At 36.7% G+C, this 22,975-nt stretch overlaps 1 protein-coding gene across 7 annotated transcripts; it reads left to right on the top strand.

Moving 5' to 3' along the window:
• Positions 1-23: 23 nt before the first annotated feature.
• MLC1 (modulator of VRAC current 1) lies at positions 24-22,649 on the top strand. Of its 7 annotated transcripts, none has more exons than XM_075149762.1 (15): positions 73-238; positions 1,681-1,899; positions 3,674-3,763; positions 4,283-4,420; positions 5,104-5,287; positions 7,397-7,486; positions 9,597-9,650; positions 9,740-9,841; positions 15,390-15,491; positions 16,462-16,533; positions 17,007-17,123; positions 18,070-18,126; positions 19,219-19,341; positions 20,784-20,951; positions 22,078-22,649. In XM_075149762.1, the coding sequence occupies exons 5-15, from the start codon at positions 5,108-5,110 to the stop codon at positions 22,150-22,152; spliced, it is 1,140 nt and encodes a 379-aa protein (XP_075005863.1). In that variant the 5' UTR covers positions 73-238; positions 1,681-1,899; positions 3,674-3,763; positions 4,283-4,420; positions 5,104-5,107; the 3' UTR covers positions 22,153-22,649. The 7 variants fall into 7 exon arrangements, with proteins under 7 accessions (XP_075005957.1, XP_075006143.1, XP_075005863.1 ...); XM_075149583.1 differs by having other exon boundaries at positions 88-201; XM_075149856.1 differs by lacking the exon at positions 3,674-3,763 and having other exon boundaries at positions 24-201.
• The last annotated feature ends 326 nt before the right edge of the window (positions 22,650-22,975 follow it).

The following is a 22,975-nucleotide window of genomic DNA, read 5'->3' as shown; positions in this document are numbered from 1 at the left end:
TGCTCGCCCCCCCCCCGGCGTGAGGGGGCCGCTTTCCCGCCGGCCCGCCCCGCCGGCAGGAGACGGCCCTCTGAGGCGCCTTAGCCCGGCTCCGAGGGGACCGTGTCTGCGGCGCCGGGGAGGGCGGACTGTTGTCGCGCCCGCTGCCGCCTCACCACAGGCGGCACAGGGCCTCCGGGGGAGGCACAGGCCCCTCTCCTGGTAGGGCCGAGTGGCGGGACCGTTGGCAGAAGGGAGGGTGAGAGGAGCTCCTTCAGTAGCGTTTCAGGGCGGCAGGGGTTGAGGAGACATTACAGATGGTGTCATGTGTGGTTACCACAAGAAGCTTAAAGCAAGGGGGTGTGCGCAGCCTGTTGGTTGCTGGTGATGCTGTCTGGAGTTGCAGTCATGCTGTATGACAGGTTTTCTGTGTTTCTGTAAGTGAGAAGTCCTGAGCAGGCAAAACCCCCAGGCAGGCTGCTGTCTCACCGAGGCAGCGCCCTTGTGTGGCACTGGGAGTAAGTCTGACACGGAGTCTGTCTGATGTGGTAAATGGAGTACGTGGGAGAGTATGCACATGCAAATTATTGATTTGCTATAATCTCAGTAGCAGCCAGTTTCAAAATGATAGAATAAGCTCTAGAACATTATAAACTTGGTTAACAGAAAAAATAGTATTTTTGTCTTAATATCTTTAACGTAGGAGCTGCTGTGGCTCTAGAGTAAATAAAATTTAGCTGACTGTTTGCTTATAATTTCCACAGTTGATATTTTTACCAGTTCTCTTCATGCAATGCACTTTAGGTATAAGCCCTCTTTAGATTTTGTTTATCAAATAGTGTTTCACAAAGCATGGTTTTTGAGTTGATGAGCTCAGCATCCCAGGAATTTCAATAGGAACTGCAGCTTAAGACTGTTACAGGAGACGGTTTCAAGAAGCTGGGCGGAGCAGTGTATACTTTTATGGGAAACTACTTTATGGTAATTTGTTGCAGAAAGTAGTCTATGATTAGATTCTGAAACTGGACTAGCAGTTGTCTTTGGCAACCTTTTATTTTCTACTTGTGTGGTTAGCTCAGCATTATTTAGGCAAAAAGGGGCTAGGAGTGCATTGCAGATTGTTTAACACTTACAGAGTTCTATACAGTTCCTAGACCAGAAGAAATTTTGGTTGCCAGTAATTACACACAGGTTCCAGTGTCTTGCTCTGAAGTAACTGAGGTGATGCTATTGGGAGAAGAAATGTGTATGAGTGTCTGTAGTCAGTGATCTTTTTAGAAAAGTGCTGAGGTAGTGACAGCCTCCACTTTTAGATACATTGATTTAAAGCATTTTAACTGCCATTTTCTTTCACTAAGATTCCTGTGGAGTGCAGGCAGAGGAGTGTTGGTCGCAAAACCATGACAGTGAAAAAGTTGTTTTTCTGGAGGAGGGGAGTGCATGATGCATATCATATATGCATACATGCATAAATTCCTGTCTGAAGATCCCGTAGTTTGTAACAGCCTTCCCAGGCTGTGCTTCTCAGGAATCTTACTGCAAGAAAATAGCCTAGGCAGAAAAGACCAGTATTCAGTCTGGATGTCCTTTAAAATGCTAACATGATGTGTTTATGATATCCATAAAACTAGAAGTATTTTGTATTTTAATAGCATGCAATGGATAGTGTACATACTAATCAAACCTGTTTAAACTCTTCAGATGATGTTTCATGTGAAGGACTAAACCCAAAGAAGTTTATATTACACTAGGGGAGCAAGACATCCCTTTGAAGCTATTGGGCCTACATTTTGCTCTTGGTTGAGTACATGCCCAACGACATGAGCTGGGAAACAAGGGCTGAGGAATCGGCTACAGAGAAACAAAATACTTCAAAGAGCTGATTTTAAAAGAGCTGAAAATATTGAACAAAGAATATAGGTAATGAGCTAAAACAGTGTAATTAAATATTGTGTGAAAGAATGCATAGTTAGTGTAGCTAATAAAAACTCATCAGAAAAAGGAAGGGTTGGTCAACATGATAAACATAAATTTCACCAGAGCTTCAGGTGCTGTATATTTTTGCGTTTAGATTTGGGAACATGGGCATAAGCCTGGGTTCAGTGCTAGGGAAACTGGTCCAGGACAGAATGCTTTTTTATTAATTACTGATAAAAAAGTGGGACTATGACAAGTTTATGTACCTTTTTATCATATTATCCCTTGGCAGATCAGTTATAATTGTCAATCTGTTTTTTATCTTTTGTGGTTACTGTGGGGGATGCTCACATGGCACAGTCCTGGCAAATGACCTAGTATCTGCTATAGCTGCTTCAGGCCATCTGAACTTGTTCAGTGGTCATTTCACTGGTGGAAGTAAGTAGTTCTTCATAGCCTCTCACGATTTGATTTGGTTTGATTTCATTGTCATCCCTTGACATCTTTTGGCCTAACTTAGAATAAAAACACTTAATTTGTAAATCCTTTTCAGAAGCCTGTAATGTTCTGTTGGCATTGCTATATTTCCTGCAGTCTTTGTTCAGGTTTCCTATGCACTCTTTAGAATTAGGAGGAATCTCTTTGTACAGCACCTTCGTACCTTACCTAGCATTATAAAGTCTTGGCCTGTGACTTGGGCTCTGGCTACCAGATCTTGCCTTGTGGTTGTGTATATACACAATCAACCCAAGACTTTTTATGGAATCAGGAACATGAAATTAAGGGAACCTAAAATAAGAGCCCAAGAAAATTTTTACAGTAGAAACTGAACTGTGAAGTTTAAGTGGTTTTTGTTGACACTGATGCGAAATGCGGAGGATACAGTAATTGTGTGGTGAACGTCTGTGCAAAAAGGAAAACAGCAGATACTGAGAAGCGCACAGGAAAGAGGGCAGAAGTAATTCACCATAACCAGAGAAAACACTGTAGTGCCACGCTTGAGAGAGGGAGCTTTCAGGTACAATACTGGCTGAAACACTTGGAATTGTGAACAAAAATTTCTAGGGTTTGAGCCCTGCTCTGTTCAGTGGTGCAGGACTTTATAAATTCCTTTTATTCAAAGAGATTAGATCAAGTAAATACCTGAATATCTCACCAGTTTTGTGTAAAAAATAAGTTGATCTCCCTAAATTGGTCAAAAGGGATAAAATATGATCCTGTTTTATATCTATGGTAATTTGTGTTAGAGCAAACCAGTACCTAGCATTCATTGAAAAAGATGTGAAGTATTACTCATTTTCCATTAAACCATGGTCTTTGAAAAGTTACAGATACTGGAAATATTTGCATAGTGTTTCTTTGGTGAACAGAGGAACAGAAGGGCTTAATTATTTAAGACAGTTTTGCTTGGCTACAGTCTCTTTTTTCCCCCTTTTCTAACACAGTTTACAGCTGTGTCTAGTGCTGTAGTATTAATTTCCATGTTTCATTCTATTAAAACAACTGTAACATTTTAATATTCCTTCAGTTCTGGCTGATATTATGAGAAGAGCAAAATCTACAGTCCGTACAAATTGAGAAGCACTGCTGTTCTAAAGTTTTTCTAGCATACTTTAAAGGTGATGCCCTTCAGAGTACTGAAGATTTAATTGTGTCTTGGTTACAAGTGTTTAAAGTTTAGACAAAAGACCCTGTCATTGCTGTAGCTGTCAAGGTGCCAACATCTTCAAGACAAAAGCATTCTTTTTTTTTTTTTTTTTTTCCATTGCCTAATAAGCAGGAGGACTGGATCCAATGTATGCTGGCCATTGCATGTCACTGCTGCCTGCTGGATTTAAAATATGTTGTTTAGTCATCATGGTGTTCAGTAAGTACGAATGTCAGCATGATTGAAGTGTGCAGGATTTATCTGAACAGTCCAGAAAACTAGAGTTAGTAGAAAAAGATAAAGAAGAGTTCTACAATGAAGATAATATTCTTGGTAGATTTCTAACCTCTGACTTTCTAACCTCCCAACTTGTTCGGGTACTTGAATACTTGAATTTTTATCTGTAGTTTATTGTAGGAGAATACTGCATTGTAAGTAGCTTTTGCTCTTTTGAAACAAGAACTAGATTGTTGAATATCGATATCACTGGCTATTATAATAACTAAAACTGGTAAACTCTGAGGAAGGTTTTATTTAAGATGCCAAGTAAGGGGTAGTACTCAAATAAAAGAGAGACTTGAAACTTTTTTATTTTGTTGGTCTGATTTGGAAGCAGCCCTATGAGAATGTAGTACAGTCATTTTCTAGTGTGTTCTGTTAATTAAAATTCAGGAGGCATTTTCCTGTTCCCTGGCTTAACTGAAGTTTTTGCTGTGCTTTTGTTCCATATCTGAATAGATGTTGTTGAAAGCCAAAGTGTAAGGGAGAACTTTTCAAAGACGGCATGACTCACTGAACGGTGAGAATATCACAAAGTGTACAGGCAGCTGTGTTCACAGGACTGTTTTAAACTGACAGTTAACTTCTCAGTTGAAGGTAAGCATGAAGGTTTTTAACTGTTGAAAAATCTGCAGTAATTTAATTCTAATATAAGATGCTCCTCAAGGTGTTTGAACAGATTGGCAAGCAGTGAGATGAACAAAAAAGGGCTAAGTGAATAAGAGAAATGGTTGATTCTGGATAAATTAGAAACAGTTTGCTGTAGCAGAGTTATTGTGAGTATATGAGTTCATTGGACTCATAGTGAAGTCTGTCATTTTAGATACCTGATAAAAAGTGTTAAAATCAAATGGAAGTTAATATCTAAACATGTTTAAATATCTTTTCTGTCCTAGCGTTTAAAAAAAAAAAAAAAGCCTTGGATAGAGTTACCCTCAAACTAAACACCTCCAGAAATGGTTCTTAGATCTTGAAATGAAAGTCTATTGAGGTATCATAGATGCACAAACTTTCATTTTGTTGGTATTTATACTGTATTATTGTGAACTGTGGCTATAGGGAGTAATTTACTTATTGTATGCAAGTAAGTTGTTAGAATGCTTACATATTTTGAAATGTAAATACAGCTTATTACTAAATATTGCTTTTATTTATTTTATCTTAAATAGGCAAAAACCTAGTTGAGCACTGATCTGAGTATGTGAAGGAACTAAATTATATTTTTGGTCTTTCTTCATAATTTTCATTTCCATTATTATTATTTAATTGCCTTTGTGAAGTGTTATGACCAGGGAAGAAGGTTACAGAGAAGAATTTAGCTATGACAGGATGCCAACTTTGGAGCGGGGAAAACAAGAGAATGGAAATTATATACCAGATATCAAATCCAGTGACCTTCAGCTATCAAAGAGGCTGCATCCTTGCTTTAGTTACAGAACATGGATCTTTTCTTTGCTGATGGGAGTAAGTACTTTAAATGATACAAAATTTAAAAATGTAGGTGGAGTCTCAGTGCCCAGTAATCTGTTCTGTTTCATATCATTTGGGGACTCAGAATTTCATCACTGATAGTACTGAATATAAATGTTTGTACAGAAAGGAACATATTTAGCAAATTTAGAATGTAAAACTTAATTGACTAATGGTATTCTTTAGATAATTCTGCACTTATCAAAGATGCTAAAGGCTAATTTTATCTTTAATATTAACTGTAAAGCATAAACAGAGAATAAGTGTGGTAGTGGTAAATATCAGCCCATATGTATGTATAAGCAGTGCCTTTTGGTAAAGGATGTAAAGTATCCCAATCATATGCATTCTTTTAACATATTTTTAACTGTTAAAAGTACTTTACTTGCCGTGATAGCATTTTGGCATTAAAAATATGTATGATACTTAATTGCCATTCATCTCTCAGGGTTCAATAGTCATGTAGTTATTTGGTAGAATCTTCATGCAGTGAGGTATATACTTGTGTTTCTTACATGAACATCTCAGTGATTTGAATTTTTGTGTCACTGCTAGAATCATAGGACACTGATCTTGCATGAACATCATATGCTTCTTCATATTCTGAGCCAAGTTAATTAAAGTTCGTTATAGCAATTAGAATTTGATCTTTTCTTTTTCTGTCAGCTTGTGTGTTTTGAAGAGTAATTTTTATTAAGAGCTGAAAATGTTTCACTGTTAATACAGTAATTACTTGTTTTTGCAGAGTGAATAAAAGTATTGCCTTATTTTCATGGAAACAGCTGAACGTTTTTTCCTTTCTGACAATCCGCAAAACTTGGATTTCCGTTCAGATGTACTGTTACATAAAAAGAGAGCAAAAGAAGAGCTGGCTTTCTTTGCATTAATTTTTCTCAAACTTAATTGTCAAAAAGGACAACTGTCTATAATTAGATTTTTCCTTTTTACTGAGTTGTTGTGAATGATTGGAGATACTAATGTAAATGATCATTTGCTGAAGTCATATTATCAAGAAGCATGAATTTTATGGATAAATGAAAATGCAATTTTATTAATAAACTAATCCAATCAATTCCAATTAGATTTTTCTCCCAAGTATTATAGTGGTTAATCTCTCTCAACTCTTCTGAAAGACCAGAAAGGAAAGTTTGTATGCTGAGCAACAGAAGTCGTAGTGAACAGAACCATCTTCTTCAGGGAGCAGTTGCAAACTGTAGAGTGACATCAAAGTGGGTGCTAGTATGGGCTGTTCTTGTGCGGGAACAATTCAATATGCTTCAAGCACAATTTTGAGTTGTGTTCTATAAATACCATTCGTCCAGTGTGCCAGAATTCTCTGTGTGTATGCTTATACACACACATACGCTATCCTTATTTTCTGTCATTTTTTGACAAGGACTTTTTAAAGACCCCCATAATTTTGTAACATGAAAAAAATGCCCAAGTAAAACATAAGAGCCATTCTGTCTCTCATCTTCCCCAGGCCCTTCAAAGAAATGCCTACTCAGAGGAATGACAAGCAAAAAGAAAAAATGTTAGTAGAATACACTAATCATTTATTGCTGAGAGTGTAACTCTGATAATTATGAAATAAATGGAATAGTTAGCAAGGGAACAGGAGGAGTTGAGTATTTATTCATGTGCCACTGGACCAAAGCAGGAAGAGAGTTTGGAGGGGGCCAGGAATATAGGTGGAAGAAGCTTCATTATTGTATCCTAATACTATTTTTGTTACTGTGTTCTAGTTGGTAATTGCCCAGCTGTCCGTATGCTTAATGAATGTTGGTGGAGCCAAGCAGAGAATGCAAAGTAGAGGCTTAGCTGACGTTTCTGAAACATTTTTATCACTGAACACTGCAATTACCTTTTGAGCATTTTATTAGGTATTTGCCAAGTCAGGGCACAATGCTTGATTCAAACGTGATTATATTGTTCAGTATTAAGTCTTGGTAACCAGCAAAACATCTTCAGAACTCAGCATGTTTCGATATTTTTCTTCAAAATTATTCATCAGTAGCTTAATTTGGAAGGATTTCTATCTGACTAGTTGCTTTTTAAAAATAGCTTTATTCATATTAATTTATCTTATTTGTTGCTTTGCAGACTTGCCTCCTTATTACTTCTGGATTTTCACTGTATCTGGGAAATATTTTTCCATCTGAAATGGATTATTTACGTTGTGCAGCAGGTTCAGTAAGCATTCTTAATTATTTGCTGTGGTTGTTTGACAGCAAAATCAATAGTAAATAATTTTGTGGGTTTATTGTCTTCTTATTTTGTCTGTCTTTTTACTATTAACTTTCTTCATGGACGCTTTAATTCTATTTAACAGTTCATTAAGTGGGTTTTCATCCCATGGTTAAGGGAATAACGGTTGTCATAAAAGGCAAGTGTTTTGTGCTACCATTTTCATTAACCAACTCATCACTGGCATGCAGTAGTTATCTGCATAAACAGTTTCTCTGTGCTTGATTTTAAGAAAATTTGCATTGTTATGTATCTGGGGAATTTCCTGGCTAAATGCTACCAGAGTGTATTTCAGATGTATTTCAAAGTATTACTTTTTCAGTTTATTTTGCCAAAATATCCAAGTTTTGAGGCAGACTAAAGTTCTCTTGAATATTATTATTTTATTAGTAAAATATGCACTGAAGATGTCTGACATTTTCCGAAGTCCAGTATTTTTTACTACATTTGTAGTGACTCTTTTTGTTTTTTACTGTATTATATATGCTTAATCTACACTTTAGATCTATGTGCATAAGATGAGTCTGATATACTTGCTTTGTTCATGGCAAGATTCTGTTCTGTCATTGTTATTTTCGCAACTTGACTTGCAGATTTGTTTTAAGTTAGGTGCAAGACTAATGCTTTACTTTAAACAAACAAGTCCCAGGAGTTGCTCTGTGAGTGAGTTGTCGCTTATGTTTCTGCTAGAGATGTTAGAATAAAGTTGAAGCAGTTTTTGAAGTTAATATCTTCACTGATGTGTTGTTTTCTGCAACATTAGTGTTAGTTACTGAGATGTCTCTTTTTCTGCCCCAAATGTTGTCTCTTTGAACTTTGTATTTATTGAGAATTTCCAAAGATCTGGTAGATGCAGAAGGTTATCACATTGGGTTTGAATGGCTTGCTGTGGGTAAAGATGTGTACATTTGGGTGTCTGTATGTGAGCAAGGTGTTACAGCTCCTACCACAGATAATGGAGTCAATATAGTTGACTGTAGAGAGTCTAGGCTGGAGAGTTGTATAGCCAACCGACCACTAAGTGTCTAGTTTAGCATGACCTGAATTGCTCTCTAGATTTTTTTAACCATCTTGACTAGGAGTAGGATTCAGTTGCCTAAACATAGTCATGTATTGTTCTAGAGACTCTAGGGTATCCAGGACATAAAAGGATGTTTTAATTATGTTAAATACAGGTCATTTAGGTGTTAAGGAAGTGCTGCCAAGAATTTTAAATGTTGATATTAATCTAGTTATAGTGGTTCCATTGTTAAGCCATCAGTGTTCAGATGTGTGAAAAGATAATTAGTAAAGAAATGCAGCATTTGTTACACAATTTGTTATTTAACATGGAAACATTTTTAATAATTTTAGTTGAGTATATTTTTATTTTGCTTATTAGAATGTTGTAACATTACCTATTTATGTAAAATAGAGTTGGATCTGTAATGGTACCATATCTATTGTGGTGGGGAACAGCTAAGGGATAGAGAAATTTGTGAAACTTTTCATTTAAGCATGATTTTTCCATTTAGCTCTGCCCTATGTTCGTGGTGAACATAGTGGAAATCACAGGCACAATTCTTAAAGTGTAATTTGAGTCAACAGATCAGTTTTTACAAAGTTCTTCAGAATTGTATTGAGACTGGCCAAATTTTAGCTTACACAACCATGACTTTGTCCGTTTAAAAGAATGTGGAGGCCCAGTTTGGGAGTAGCAGTGTTTTTCTTTTCCTGCTCGAGGATCTCAGGCCTTCTAAAGTTAATTTAAACCAACAAAGGCATGAAATGCCTCATGAAAGACTTTCTTTCTTTCCTTTACTCATCACATTGTGCTGGGTAGCTAGTCAAAACTGAGGGATATGGAAGGCATATTTAAACCTCTTGTAATACTCAGATACTGATTGTAATTAATGACCTCAGACAAGAGTGACAGACTTTTCTCAGAGTTTCTGATCTTCTGTTTGTCTAAATTAACTGAGATATGAATTCAGACCAAATAAAATACATGTATAGAAATATATATAAAATTCTTTATGCAGAATATCCCACTAGTCTTTTCTTTTAATTTTCCCAGTGTATTCCTTCAGCAGTTGTGAGCTTTGCTATAGCAAGGAATAAAATTAATGTGGTAAGTATAAGATTTTATTGGCAATTATATCTTTTTTTTTCCCCTGTGGTTAAAATGAGAGAGAAACCCATTCTGAAACTGTTTTTCAGATACCCAATTTTCAGATTCTGTTTGTCTCTACATTTGCTGTTACAACAACCTGTTTAATTTGGTTTGGATGCAAACTTGTCCTCAATCCATCAGCTATAAATGTAAGTTACTAGTGGGTGAGGTGGGTGGAGGTCACATGTAATTATATTGTTGTCAATACCCTGGTATTCCTACTTAGTCTGTGAGGAGATATCATCTAGCAGTAACTGTACTTTTCTGAGTAAGACAAGACTGGAAAATTGACATCAGAGATGAAAACATATATGGCTAAAAGACGCACGGTACAGCTAACTTAGAGGAGATTACTATGTCTTCTTGTATTCAAAGTTCAAAAACATGAATTAGATCTTCAAATGTGATCCAGTTTGATCAACTGACTGTTTATTTTTCTGTTGACTGTAGCAAGTTTTGTTGTGTTTTTTTTGTTTGGGCTTTTTTTTTTTTTGAAAGAGCAGGGTCAGAAATTTCAGAAAATTGAAAATGAATTAGTAGCTTATCTGTAGATTAGCCAGTTTTTAGGGTTGAATTGTACTGAAATAACAAGGTGTCCCACACAGTGCTACTTCTTGGACATTTCGTCATCAGATTAAGTATAATCTTTTCCTGGATCTTGTTTAATGGATAGTTTTGGTTGTGAGGCTACCAGGAAAGAGACTTTTAACGAACATTTTTCTTACACATCATCAACAAAGAGAATGCAGCATTTACGTCATTTGAAGCATACATATTTCATGCTGGGAAAAGTTCACTGGTTTTGAGTCACCACCTTTTAACATCTGTCTTTGGTAGTCTGAGCCAAACAGTAGAACTATACGGTGGTTTTGGTTTTTTTTTTTTTGCTATGGTAAAATGTTCTGAGACCTCTGTACTACATAAGAATATTACATATATGAGTAAATAACATAGCAATAGGTATTATCGTTACCATTGATGAATATTCATAATAGACTATCACAGAATAGCAGTACTCAATACAACTACGTCATACATTTCACAGGAAGGTTAATGACTGCTCTCATGTGCTATTGTTTAGTTCTCCCACTATCATATCAACTGTTGTGATACTAAGAGCTCAGCAGTAATAATGGTTCCCTATAATTATATAGCAGATCTAAATCAGTGCTAGTAACAAAAGACTTTTCTAATAGAAAAATAGTGCAGAGACTAGAGTTTGCTTTAGAGTTTGCTATTTTAATAACATTCTGGTTAGCCCCAAATTTCACAGATGTTGAACTTTTAAATTAACTGTGTTCATTTCCTCTTAGAAAGTGAAGTATATTAGGTCACTACTTACAAACCTGCTTTTTAAATTAGGTAACTACGTCTAGCTTCATGTTTCTGTGCAGCTGGCCCAATTTTCAGAGAGATGGAGTACTGCAGTCAATCAGAGCTGTGAAGATTTAGCACTCTGGACAGTCAGACCACTTGAATTCAAGCAGTACTGGCTTTAGATGTGGGCAGTTTTGCCCTGTGTTTGATGGGACAATGTCATGGCCCCCTGGGTTCTGTGTGTATCTCAGGACAGTTTACACCAGTCAATTCTTTGCACAGCCTTTGCTAGCTTATTGCTAGTGTAGCAGTTCCCTCATGCATTTGCCCCCTCAAGTGTCTTAGGCTGTTGGGGCTGAATGAATTATATACCAGACACAGGGGTACTGCCTTTTGCCTTCCTCTCTTGGTAGAGAGTTCAAATATTAGAAACCAGTCCAAGCATTCTGGGAGAAAACAGCAGAGAAGTGTGGCTGGAGACTACTAGTCCCTTTGCATTCCCTTCCCCTGGTAGGTAGGTTCACAGCGCTGTTGGGACAGTGAAGGGCTATGTCTGCTCAGGAAAGGTGGGCCCAAGGGACTCATTTTGCCACCACAATAAATAGCTATTTTGTCATGAGTCCCAGTATGACAAAATTAATTTTGCTTATGTTCTTGAGAAGCTTTGAGCTGGCCCTGTGTGTAAGAGCTTGACTTTAGTTGCATACTTTTGAAGTGAGTAGTTTTTAGATTGCATAAAAATTTGCATTTTCTATTATTAAATATTAACAGCTTTTGTATTTTCAAGGCAGATCAAACCATTTGAAACAAGAGATTATATTAGACTGGAAAAGTATAAGTGACAAATTATTTATAACAAGGCAAATTCTGTCTTTGCCAAATGTTAGTTATCTACAATAATATCCACAAGACATCCTTGGTTATGTGGTTTTAATTCTTTTCACTTTCCTATTGTATGTTCATACTTTGTTATTGATCACTGAATAAAGATAAGTCAGGGTAACTGTGTGGGCAAAGCTGGCTCTGAAGCTTTTTTGAACCTTTCTGTCTTAGGAGTTGTTCATGGTGTTGACTTGCTCTCCTCTTTGAAGGATACTGTTTCAGTGAGACAGTCTCCCTGTTTGGCAGCTCACTGCCAGCTGTTTTCCATTACCCATGTGGTACAAAGAAAATGTGGAATACCAGCTCTTTAACTGTTCTTTCCTCATCGCGTTTATTTTCCCTCCCCATGGGAAGCTGCACAAGAAAATAATACTAGGTCTGATGTGAAATCACTGCCAATAATTTAAAAGCAGTAAGACTCATAAAAAGGGTAAGTTTATCCAATTAAGACAATTCATATTTAACTCCCTCTCCCCCCCTTTATAAAGGACCTGGGTAATTCTTCATTAGTGTTACTCATGTTGATGGATAACTCTACAAAATTACTTTAGATGGATAAACGGAATGCAAGATACAAGCCATGTCCTAGACTGTGACTGTGTGACACCACTCCAGTAGTGTGCACTTCTGAAGTTAGTATACTATCAAGGTTATGATGTGTAAAAGATGCAAGCTGTGACTGCTGCCACTCTGTTCCTTCCCAGCTCTCAGATTAAGAAGCCTCATGGACAAAAATGAGTGGAACCTCGTGCATGTTGGCCACTGCAACTTAAAGGGTTCAGATCTTGAACAGGAATCAAATTAACTCCAAATTGGGTACATACATTTATTGTCGTCTTGTGAGTTGAGTACCTCCATTGTAGTTGAGATGATGTAGTCACTGAGACCTTGCAATACAATCTTGTTTGCCTCAGTGTAGATGGCTAAGGCAGGATTCCAAGGCCTGAACTTAGACATCTCTTATTTTAAATATACTGTGAGATACTCTGCCTGACTGCTGCTTCTACTCTGGATGGGTGAGAGTCTCCCATCAGTCCTGTGTCATACATCGCATTCATGCAGGCACGTTCAATATGCTTGAGTATTTCAAATGGCACTAGCAACCGGTATAATTGAACCCCACCTCTAGCGAGATTGGTCCAGTAGCTTTTGGGGTTCCCTCTCTTGTCTGTATAGACTAGGTCTCCACTGACAGTAGTGGAAGCCTAGGCAATGTGGGTGCACACAGATACCGGAGTGTAGGTACTTGATTTGGTTGCCTAACCATAAGCGTGTATCTCCATTAGGTATGTGTTGGCTTGTCCTGCCTTGCTGCAGCTACTGGTCCAAGAGGGCTTCAGTCTCCTTTAGGTCCTCTGTCATTATTTGTCAGACCTGTGCAGATGTCTTGAAACATCTGTAGGATATCTTAAATCGTGTTAAAAGTATGCATTTAAGGAACTACATTGAACCTTAAATTATTTAATCTTGAAATTAATTCAACCCTTTTTTACAGTTTCAGTGAACCATGTTTTTAATACCTGGTGCAGGTTGAGAGCAAATTGGATTAAGGTTGTGCTAAGCTACTATTTTCTACCCAGTTGCACTTGCATGTTCCTTAGTCATGGAAGAGGATTAGGGACACAGCTTGCTTGGTTCTGTGCATCTGGTGGTAGATTTTATGTGTAGTGGTAGTTGTAGAGATAATTTTCTTTAGTGCTTAGAAAGCTAACATTGAATTTCCCATTGTTACAGATGGTATAAAAAGATGCTTAACTTCTAGCTTTAGCTATATTTCTGTTTAAAAAATAAAAACAACAAAACCACCCAAACTCCAAAACTGGAAATGAGATATTTTTACTTTGATCTAGGGGTGTTGAAATGATTTTATGAGTGGAAGGCTCTATCTGATATTCTAGACATGTCATAGAAAAAAAAAATACTGGAAAGATAAAATTAAAAAATCTAATTTATTTCCTGTTACTTTTTCAATTTCTGTTACTTACTTCTTATAACTAGCACTAAATGAGCTAGTCCATCAGTGTAGTTACAGTACTTCTGGACTCAAACTTGTACGTCTGCTTGGCACTGCACTGTATAGCATGGCCTTGCCAGCCCACGTCAGTACCAGCCCTATGTGTCAAAACACGTCCAAATCATGGGAATTTCCAGGCTCGATTAAATTGTTCTGCAGGCCACATGTTTGACACCTCTTCTTTTGCCAAATAATGTCTTTATTCTTCATGCTAGCACTTTCCCTAGAAGCTTACCACTGTGACATTTATTGCTGTTTGTGGCTCTAGTACAACTGTACAGTCTGTTGTGTGCTGCAAGGCACATAGTTCCAATTATGATTTCCTGAGAAGGATGAATTTCAGTGCCCAAAAAAGCCTCTCAAATCTGCCACTTAGGATCTTTTTCAAAAAACGTGTGCTGCAAGATAAGTGTGGGAGAAAAACTGAGATTTGGTCATTTACAAAGCAAGTCTGCCATGAGGGAACAATGTAATTCTGTTCTTAGCCATTGAACAATGGTTTGCTATAATTGTATAGGTTCTGAATGGAATCAGGTCTCCCTAACCTTTTGGTGCTTTGTCCAATGGACTAACCACCAAATGTCTTCTTGGGCTGCCTGTGGAAAAACATGGTGCTTTTGAAGACAAGAGAGGGAGATCCACTCTGCCTAACTTGCATGCCTCTAGAAAATTATTCAGCCCATGTAGAGTAGGTATCTACCTCTCTTCATGAGATAATAAGGAAACGAAAAGAAATATTAAGTAATACACTTATTTATCTCTTGAAGATGAGCAATGGCAGGAGGAATGACAGCATCCATGTTTTTGCACAATAATGTAGTCTGTTAGACCTGCAAGAGTTATGAAACCACAAAGAGTGTTCATCAATGCTCTATTAGCCTTAGGCAGAGCACAGAGGTAGGATTCTTGCCCCAGTTCTTTGGATTGTGTTTTCATTCAGCGTTAGACATTGTATCGCACCATTTGGATTGCAGCGTAGGGGTTGGGAGCCTGTGGCCCTCCTTCCCCCCCGCGGTGGATTGCCTTAGCCCCTGGGCTAGTCAGGCTTGCTTTTGTTTGTCCTGTTTCTGTTCCTGTGAATCTTCCATGATTTGCTGGAGTGTTCTGGTTTCACATGGGAGGTCCTGCAAAATCCAAACGTACCCAGCAATCACCCCCTTGTCATTAAGTGCTCTTCTGGAAGACAGTGATAAAATCTTCAGGCAGAATATTCCTGTAAATTAAATAAATGTTTCTTTCTTAGGTTAGGCATTCTGCCTATTATGTAGACAGCTTGTTGTCCTAGAAATTCATTCATTCATTCTAGGACAAGTGTTGTCCTAGAAATTCATCAAGAACCAAGAAAATGGTTAACAAAGTATCTAATTAATAGGTTTATCTAAATGTCACAGAAAATAGACTGCTGGATCCTGCTAGATCCCACCCCCTCCTTTATTTTTAATATGGAAGATGTAACTCATTTATGTCTGGGATTTTACTGACAGATAAATTTCAACTTGATTCTACTTATTCTGCTGGAAATCTTCATGGCAACTACTGTCATCATTTCAGCTAGGTCTACTGAAGACTGCTGTACGAGAAAGAAAGTAGGTACCCCTAAGGATTAAAATTGTATTTTTTTTGTGTGTTAAAAAATATTCGCTTTTTCCTGTATTACATACGCTGACAAGTTACTGGCGACTCCAGTATAACTTCATATTACACGGTAAAACTGGATTTGAACAATAAATAAAAGTACCATACTAAACACTAATAGCCTCTCTTATCTTTAAGAGTGCAGTGGGCCCTCTGCAAAATGACCTGTTGCAATTATACAGCACAGGGTTGTTTGAGTATCTTATGAACAGGCATGGTAAATGTTTTATTTCTGTTTTGTAGAACAAAACTTAATGATATATGAAACATTAGAATACTGTGACTTGTATGTATGCAAGCAATGCCTTTTTGAAGCCTGAGGTGGAGAAAGTATTCGTCATGTATGCCAATTCAGTGGACAATGAATATTGGCTTCAGGATTTGGGGCTATAGATAAAATTTTCTTCAGTCACAAGTGCTCTCCCAAATCCCACCCTCATTTTTCTACAACAGTACTTCTTTTAGGTAATAATGAAGTAAACATGCTGTGGAAGTATTGCTTGCTGAAATCATAGAATCATAGAATCATTAAGGTTAGAAAAGACCTCTAAGATCATCGAGTCCAACCATCCAACTATGTAGTGTACTGTCCTCCTTTAGTTACTGTTTATCCACATCAGTAAAATCTGAAAGCTCAGGAAGAAAGTATGTATTTTGAAGGTGGAAAGGGGAGACAAGATGACCATATTTCATTGTTGAACAGTGGTTGTATAACAGCTAGTCTGGGACTACCTCATTTGTTTTTAATGTGATTGATGTGGTCTGACACTGGTGAACACCGTGGCGTGTCACTGTCAGCTCTGACGGGCCAACCAGACACTGCATGCCACCATTAGGATCGGTAACAGGTTGTACAGGATATTAGAGAGAAATGTATTGCTTTGTGTGTTTTTTTGATCATGATTTTTTATTCCCCTCTAGAATACTGCATATGACAGTACCATCATTTTGAACAATGTCAGCTTTCCTACTCGAATTCTGAAGTCATACTCAGTAAGAAAAGCATTGTTTTCTTTCATTAAATCAATTTGTTCTTTCATCTTTCTAAGTGCTGAGCTTCTTTAAAGCCAGGAAGAGATCAGCGTAGGTAAGAGCTGAAAGAACAAAGACAGAAATGAGAGATACATCTTAAAATGGTTCCTTTAGAATATTGCAAGATAAATGATAACTGCCATGTCTAATATGAAGGAGACTACTTAATGACTTGAGGATAAATAGTGTAAACTGAACTGTTGTTCAGTAGAGCTAATGAATGAGAGCATAAATATGTATAATGAAGCTGATCTTGTTTTCACTTAAGCCAGCTGGAGTTTTGCCATATTTTAAATCTGAAAAACATTGACTTCATGCATAGCTAATAGCATAAATGCATTTTTTTCCTTCCAGTGAGTTCCTTTCTATATGCACATAGGAAATTTGGTGTTCAAATGCACTGTTTATAATTTGTGTGCTCTTGTTTGTTTTAGGTAATTGAGGTGATTATTGGAATTTCGTCAGTATTTGGTGGAATAATTGCTTTGAATATGGATGTTCTAGTCTCAGGTCCATATCTTTCAGTAACGTTCTTTTGGATCTTAGTTGCTGTAAGTAGTGCAAAATGAAGGCACTCTTTTAAAACAATGTCTTTGATTTTTTAAAAAATTTTTAAAATTTTTTTTTCATTTTTCCCCCTCCCTATTGGAATATTTATTTGGCCCTAATACGAATTGGCAATTGCTGCTTAGCAAATAAATTAGCGCTTCAATATACTTAATATAGTTATGCAATATGCTTGTTCTACTTTGATTTACAATACTTCGGTTCTTATAAAATGTTCTGATACATTTTCAGTCCTCAGTTCAGTACAATGGAAATGAGTAAAAAACCAGGGGTATTAGAAGTAAAGTGTTTTGTCAAACAAGTCCTAGGTTTTAGAATATTTCAGGCTGCAAAATAAAAAGTTGAGTTTAGTTTCAGTGTGGTAGAATCCTTAGAACATCATCTTTAGCTTGTCAGCCTTAACTGTCTTAAAAGCCTGAGACTGTGATTGGTAACCCTTGTCACTAATAACAGCCCGTACCTAGGAGCACTGGATTCATAAAGGATGCTGTGCTACCCTGCTTGCCACGAATTGAACCAGTTGAGAAAGACGACAAGGAACATTAGATTTATATATGGCTACTATGTCTGGAAAACCCCACAGCATGAAGTGGAAAAAGATCATAAATACGTTTTTCAGCATTCAAAATTCACAAAGTTCAGTAGGGTTCATTAGGATTTTATGTAGAAGAGTCAAGTTTTCAGGATAATCATATTTAAGTATGTGTAGGTTTAATAAATGATACTCATTAAATGCAAGTTAAATGAAGATTAGTTTTATCTCCATTTGACTAATTGATTCCTAATGCTGTCATAATAAGTCTATACAGTTTTACCTTTTCAGGAAATTTAGGATGTGATCTGTGACTAGTGGGAATCCCTGTAACTCAATTGTAATTTGTGTAGTTTTCAAGTAGGTAAAAATTTATTTTGTTACGCTTTTTTGTTTAGTGCTTTCCAAGTGCTATTGCAAGTCACGTAGCTGCTGAGTATCCAAGTAAATGTCTGGTAAGTGTGTAAAATTCTTGGATTTTGTCATTAGAGTGGAATAGTGCTAAGAAAGCCTGCCTGTGATAGTGGGCACTACTGATATTTGCTCACTTGTGTTTTGTTACTTCTACAAAATGTGACAGAAATATGCAGCATGAGTGTAAGCTGATATTCCTGAAAACAAATCCAGTAGGTCCTTTGGAGACTTAATTCCATCAATTCTAGAAAAGAATTCAAAAGACTGTTTGTTGGGTTTTTTGTACTGGTACCTTGGGAATGGATGTTACTATAGGAAAATGACATACCTCATATGGTGTGCCCAGAACTGCTTTCACGCTCCTGAGCTGAGGTCCTTTCTGTTCCATTCTCCTTTCCTTGTGAGCTGTGGTTTCTGAAAGAAGAAAATTAGATGTGCAGCCTGCCTTGGACCTAGAGCCTATTTTAAACAAATTCCTCATCTGCATGACTAGCAACAAGGACTAAGAATATTCAGTAGAGTGCATTTATTCCTTGACTGTCCCAGATGTGTAGTTAAGCCTCCTTAAAACATCTGTTCTAAGTTATAGTCATGCAACCATATTTAAGTCAGTAATGATGCACGACCACAACTGAAGTCAGAATTTGATCCTGTAGGATGATATTTGAATGAAAACTGGGCTGCTATTGTATTGAAATAAATTTGCCTCAAAGCATTCAAATTTATTTGCATAATTATTTTAGGTTGTAAGTCTGCAATATCTGCTGTTAATTCTTATTATTTCATACAAACTGAAGAATAAATGATACTTCTGTAGTGGCTCTCTAAATTGGGTATTGCTTCCTCTATCTGCATATGAAAGACACTTTTAAAATCAAACAAAAACCCCATCATCCATATTAAATGGAAAGTGAATTACAAATCAACAGTGTTTTGGCCAGGAAACTTAGTTTATTCAAAGCTTGCTTCTGTATCTCCATGCAGTGTGGATGGCTCTTAATATTTCTCTCATATGTGTAATCTTACAGACTTTTACATACTTTCGTTACACTTACTTCAAGGAGATACAGCTCACAAACCAAGGTGTTAACTTGTTTTTATTCTTATTTAACATTTATTATCTTATTTTTTAGGTTGAGGTCCTGATTGCCATTAGCAGTGTTATCTCTCCATTGTTGTTCACAGCTTCTGCATACTTATCCTTCAGTATCATGCAAGTTGTTGACATCTTTAAAAATTATCCACCTGCTGTTAAAGTATGTATTTTTATGCAATTGAAAAATTAACATCTACCTATTACAGTAGCAACACAAGAATTAATTAGGAAATATAAGAAGACAAGGTACTGCATTATAAAGATTGAATAAAATATTATAGAAATTATTCAAAAACTCTTATTTGACTAATGATATAATTTTAAGTGCATTAAATCTGTTGCCACCCTGGAATTATAGTTTAAAAACAATGGGATATTATTATAAAGAATCAGTAAAAATAGTATGTAATATGCTAAACTCCTTGAGGTTTTTATAAATTTGTAGTATATAAATTAAAAATTCTAGGTTTACTTGAAGAATACATTTTTCTGTTTCTTAGGATGTCTACCAACAGGTGGCATGTTGGGATTGTAAACTCACACCTGAAGTCATTCAAAGCCTGGATTGGGGCAGAGAAGAAGAAAAGTTTGCAAATCTTAAAGCATTTCAATATGAAGTGTTACCAGTGCATTGCTGAAGAGCTTTCTAGGGCTTTGCAGTCAAAGTGCTGAGCAATCCGTGATGATGTTCAAAGAACCATTTATGGGGATTAAAATAGTGTCAATATGAGTCTTGGCTCTTAGTACCCACTCATCCTTAAGTAGTCTTGTAATTTTAGAAGAAGAGAGGGAAAATATTTATTAAACTGAGATCTTAGGGACTGGAAACCAGCTTTTGAGTATGTGATCCTGTACTGATACTGGGGGAGTGTAGTGTATGGTTGGACCTCAGGAAGTGGCCAAGACTTACATGCTCCCTTTAAGTGGCTTCTCCAGTCGCACATGTTGGAGACAGAAGACTGGACCATCTAGGTGGTTGGTGTGACCCTGTAGAGCATTTCTTACATTCTTATGCTACTTTGTGTCTGGATGCAGCCAGAGTGGGCTACTCTGCAGAGGAGGGTGAACAATGGAGTGTAAGTGACAGCAAGGCAGACAAGGACAGTGACCTCATTGGCAAGGGGTACAGTCCTACAGTACCCAAAAAAAAGAAAAACAAGGCAGGTCTGGCCATGGTAACCAGATTCAGCCAATAGTTCAGTGATTGCTGGACAAGTCCGTAGTAGTAAGGCAGATCCAAGGTCAGCCAGGAATTCAAGTCAGCAGGGCAAGGTCAGGGCCAGCAAGGCCCAGGCGTAGCTGTGACATTGGTCAGGTCAGAACCAGCAGTGAGGCCCTATATTTTAGAGGATGGTTTCCTCGATTCCGTTCTATTTCTAGAGGAAAAGATCATTTGGCAAATTAACATTTTGTTAAAAATTATCCATCTGTTCTACTTTGAACAAACTCAGACACTCAAATTTTAATTGAAGCTTCATGCTGAAATAAACTGTAAATATAATTTGAGTTAAAAAATGAAATCTAGATACAAATCTCAAGGGGTGGGAACGGCAAAAAATATTTTATTCAAGTAGTTAACATATTTAATGTCTCTATTTTCAGCAATCTTATGATGTACTCCTGTTGCTTCTGATGTTGATGCTGCTAATTCAGGCATGCCTTACTATTGGAACTGTAATACAGTGTGTAAATTACAAGACAAAAATGAAACTACATGATTCGTCATGGACAGCATCACAGGTTAAAAAACAGGAATATAAAACAACAGAGGTATGTATTTATACCCATTATAAAATTTAAAAATCTGTATTTAAAAACGTATTTTTTGTGATGTTTTGTGTTACCTAATTCAGATCACAGTTAAAAGCTGTTCTGTAAAACTGTAAAGATGTTAATGCACTGGTGAATTTTGTAATAAAGAGATAATATTTTGCTGCTTAAATGATAACTGGGGCATGACAGACTCTATATCTGTAAATCTGTGACAAGCCCTGTTAAGAGAAAAACAGTTGTAAAGTTAAAGTCCCCTTTTGTTCTTATTTGTACAGGAGGTTCATCATTGTACTAAGATAAAATGATTGTCCTACTGTCCTACTCCCCAGGATGCACATCTATAATTGCTATTTATATGTCAGAGTGAAGTTACAGAAAAGATGATGGGCCTAGCATGACCATGTTCTGATAATGAGATAGCCATCTATTAAGAAAGGAATGGATTTAACCCTTTAAATGTGAGCAGAAGTTTTGGGCTATGGAATAAGAGTACTCGATATAGTTGTACTGTTCCAAGGCCTGCTGTGGGGGAGTGAATTTACTAAGCCGAGTTAGTTCTCTTAAGTTCCGTAAACTGCGAATGGGAAGAGTTAAAAACCTGGAGCATAGGAACAACAATGGGCAAGCTGAGTGAGTGGCTACCTGTGCCGGACAATTGAAGTTGTAGGCCCCTTTGGCTTCTCAGAAGTCTGTGTTCTTAGGCAAGAACATTGTTTGCTTACATGTATGTAGATAAATCTTGCTTCAGTTGCACTGTAGGGGACTACTTCTGGCTTTGGGTTTAGAGATTCAGATGCTAGGGCTTTCAGTCACATTTTGGCAAAAATCTTGAAAAAATGTCCTAAGTAATATGTTTAAAATAGGAACTTGGCCAAGTTTCTTTGACCCAAATGTCTCAAGTATTATACAATTTACACTATTATATTTTATATCATAAATGTATACTATACAATATACAAAACTATACAATTTACAATATATAGAATATTTTAATAGTTCAGTCTGTAACTATTCATGTTTATGTTCTCCTAGATTCTCTCAGATATTTATTTGCTTGAACTTGAGTTTTTAACCAAAACATTGTTTCACTTTTTCCATTTGTCTGAAATTTGTTTACTTTTAGGTTTCCAGTAATACCTTAAAGGATTTTGACAAAGACAAAGCCTGGAAAGCAGTTGTGGTACAGATGGCTCAGTAGTTTGGATTCTGCAAATGCAGCCAATACAGTACAATCCAATACAGTAAATCAACTGTTTGAATTAAGGCTTAAAAACTTTTCAGTTTATAAACAGCAATATAGTTACAGCAGTAGGAGCCAAGGAATAACACAGTAAATAATGTGTCTTTCTAACAATTTTGAAATATATTGATAATATTGTTAACACATCTGTCTTTTCTGTTGTTACCTGTATTCTAATGTTGCTTTAGAAGATACCTTTAGGAAAAAGGTAATGAGTCACATGGATTTATGCTGATGGCAGAGTAAAATATGACAATATGTAGTAGGCTTCATGTATTTGCAAGAGATTGTTGTAACTGCAGTTATGCAGTCAGTGTAACTGATAAATGCTTTTGTAAAGTTATGAGTACAAGTCATAATTGATATTTTTGCTTATACTTCACTTTTGTAGGAGTTGTAAAGTTATTTTGCATCTCATTGCTTTTATATAAATAAAAGTCTTTATTATGTGGAAACTCAAGAATGTGGATTGACATTCTAATTGGAGAGGTGAAAACAGAATATTCTTTCCCATTAAGCTTCCATTTCTGGACTGTTAAAGGGGGAAGGGGCTTTTTCTGAGTGGCCAGGCAGAAAATCTTGTAGCCAAAGCAAAAAAAATAACAACAAACAGAAGCAATCAGCCAAATAACAGGAGATACTACTGATATTAAAAAAGTTTTTTCACATACGAAAATGTATTTTTAGGTATATTACTTTTCATTTATTTATTTTGCTAATCATCTTTAAAACTTACAGAACCTAGCTGCCTTTAAACAAGGGATTCCCCATACAGATTGCC

The sequence above is a fragment of the Calonectris borealis genome, chromosome 1 (assembly GCF_964195595.1).
Source record: "Calonectris borealis chromosome 1, bCalBor7.hap1.2, whole genome shotgun sequence".
Classification (NCBI taxonomy): Eukaryota; Metazoa; Chordata; class Aves; order Procellariiformes; family Procellariidae; genus Calonectris; species Calonectris borealis.
Note: the sequence above shows the minus strand (reverse complement) of the source record. Positions and strands in the feature narration are given on the sequence as shown.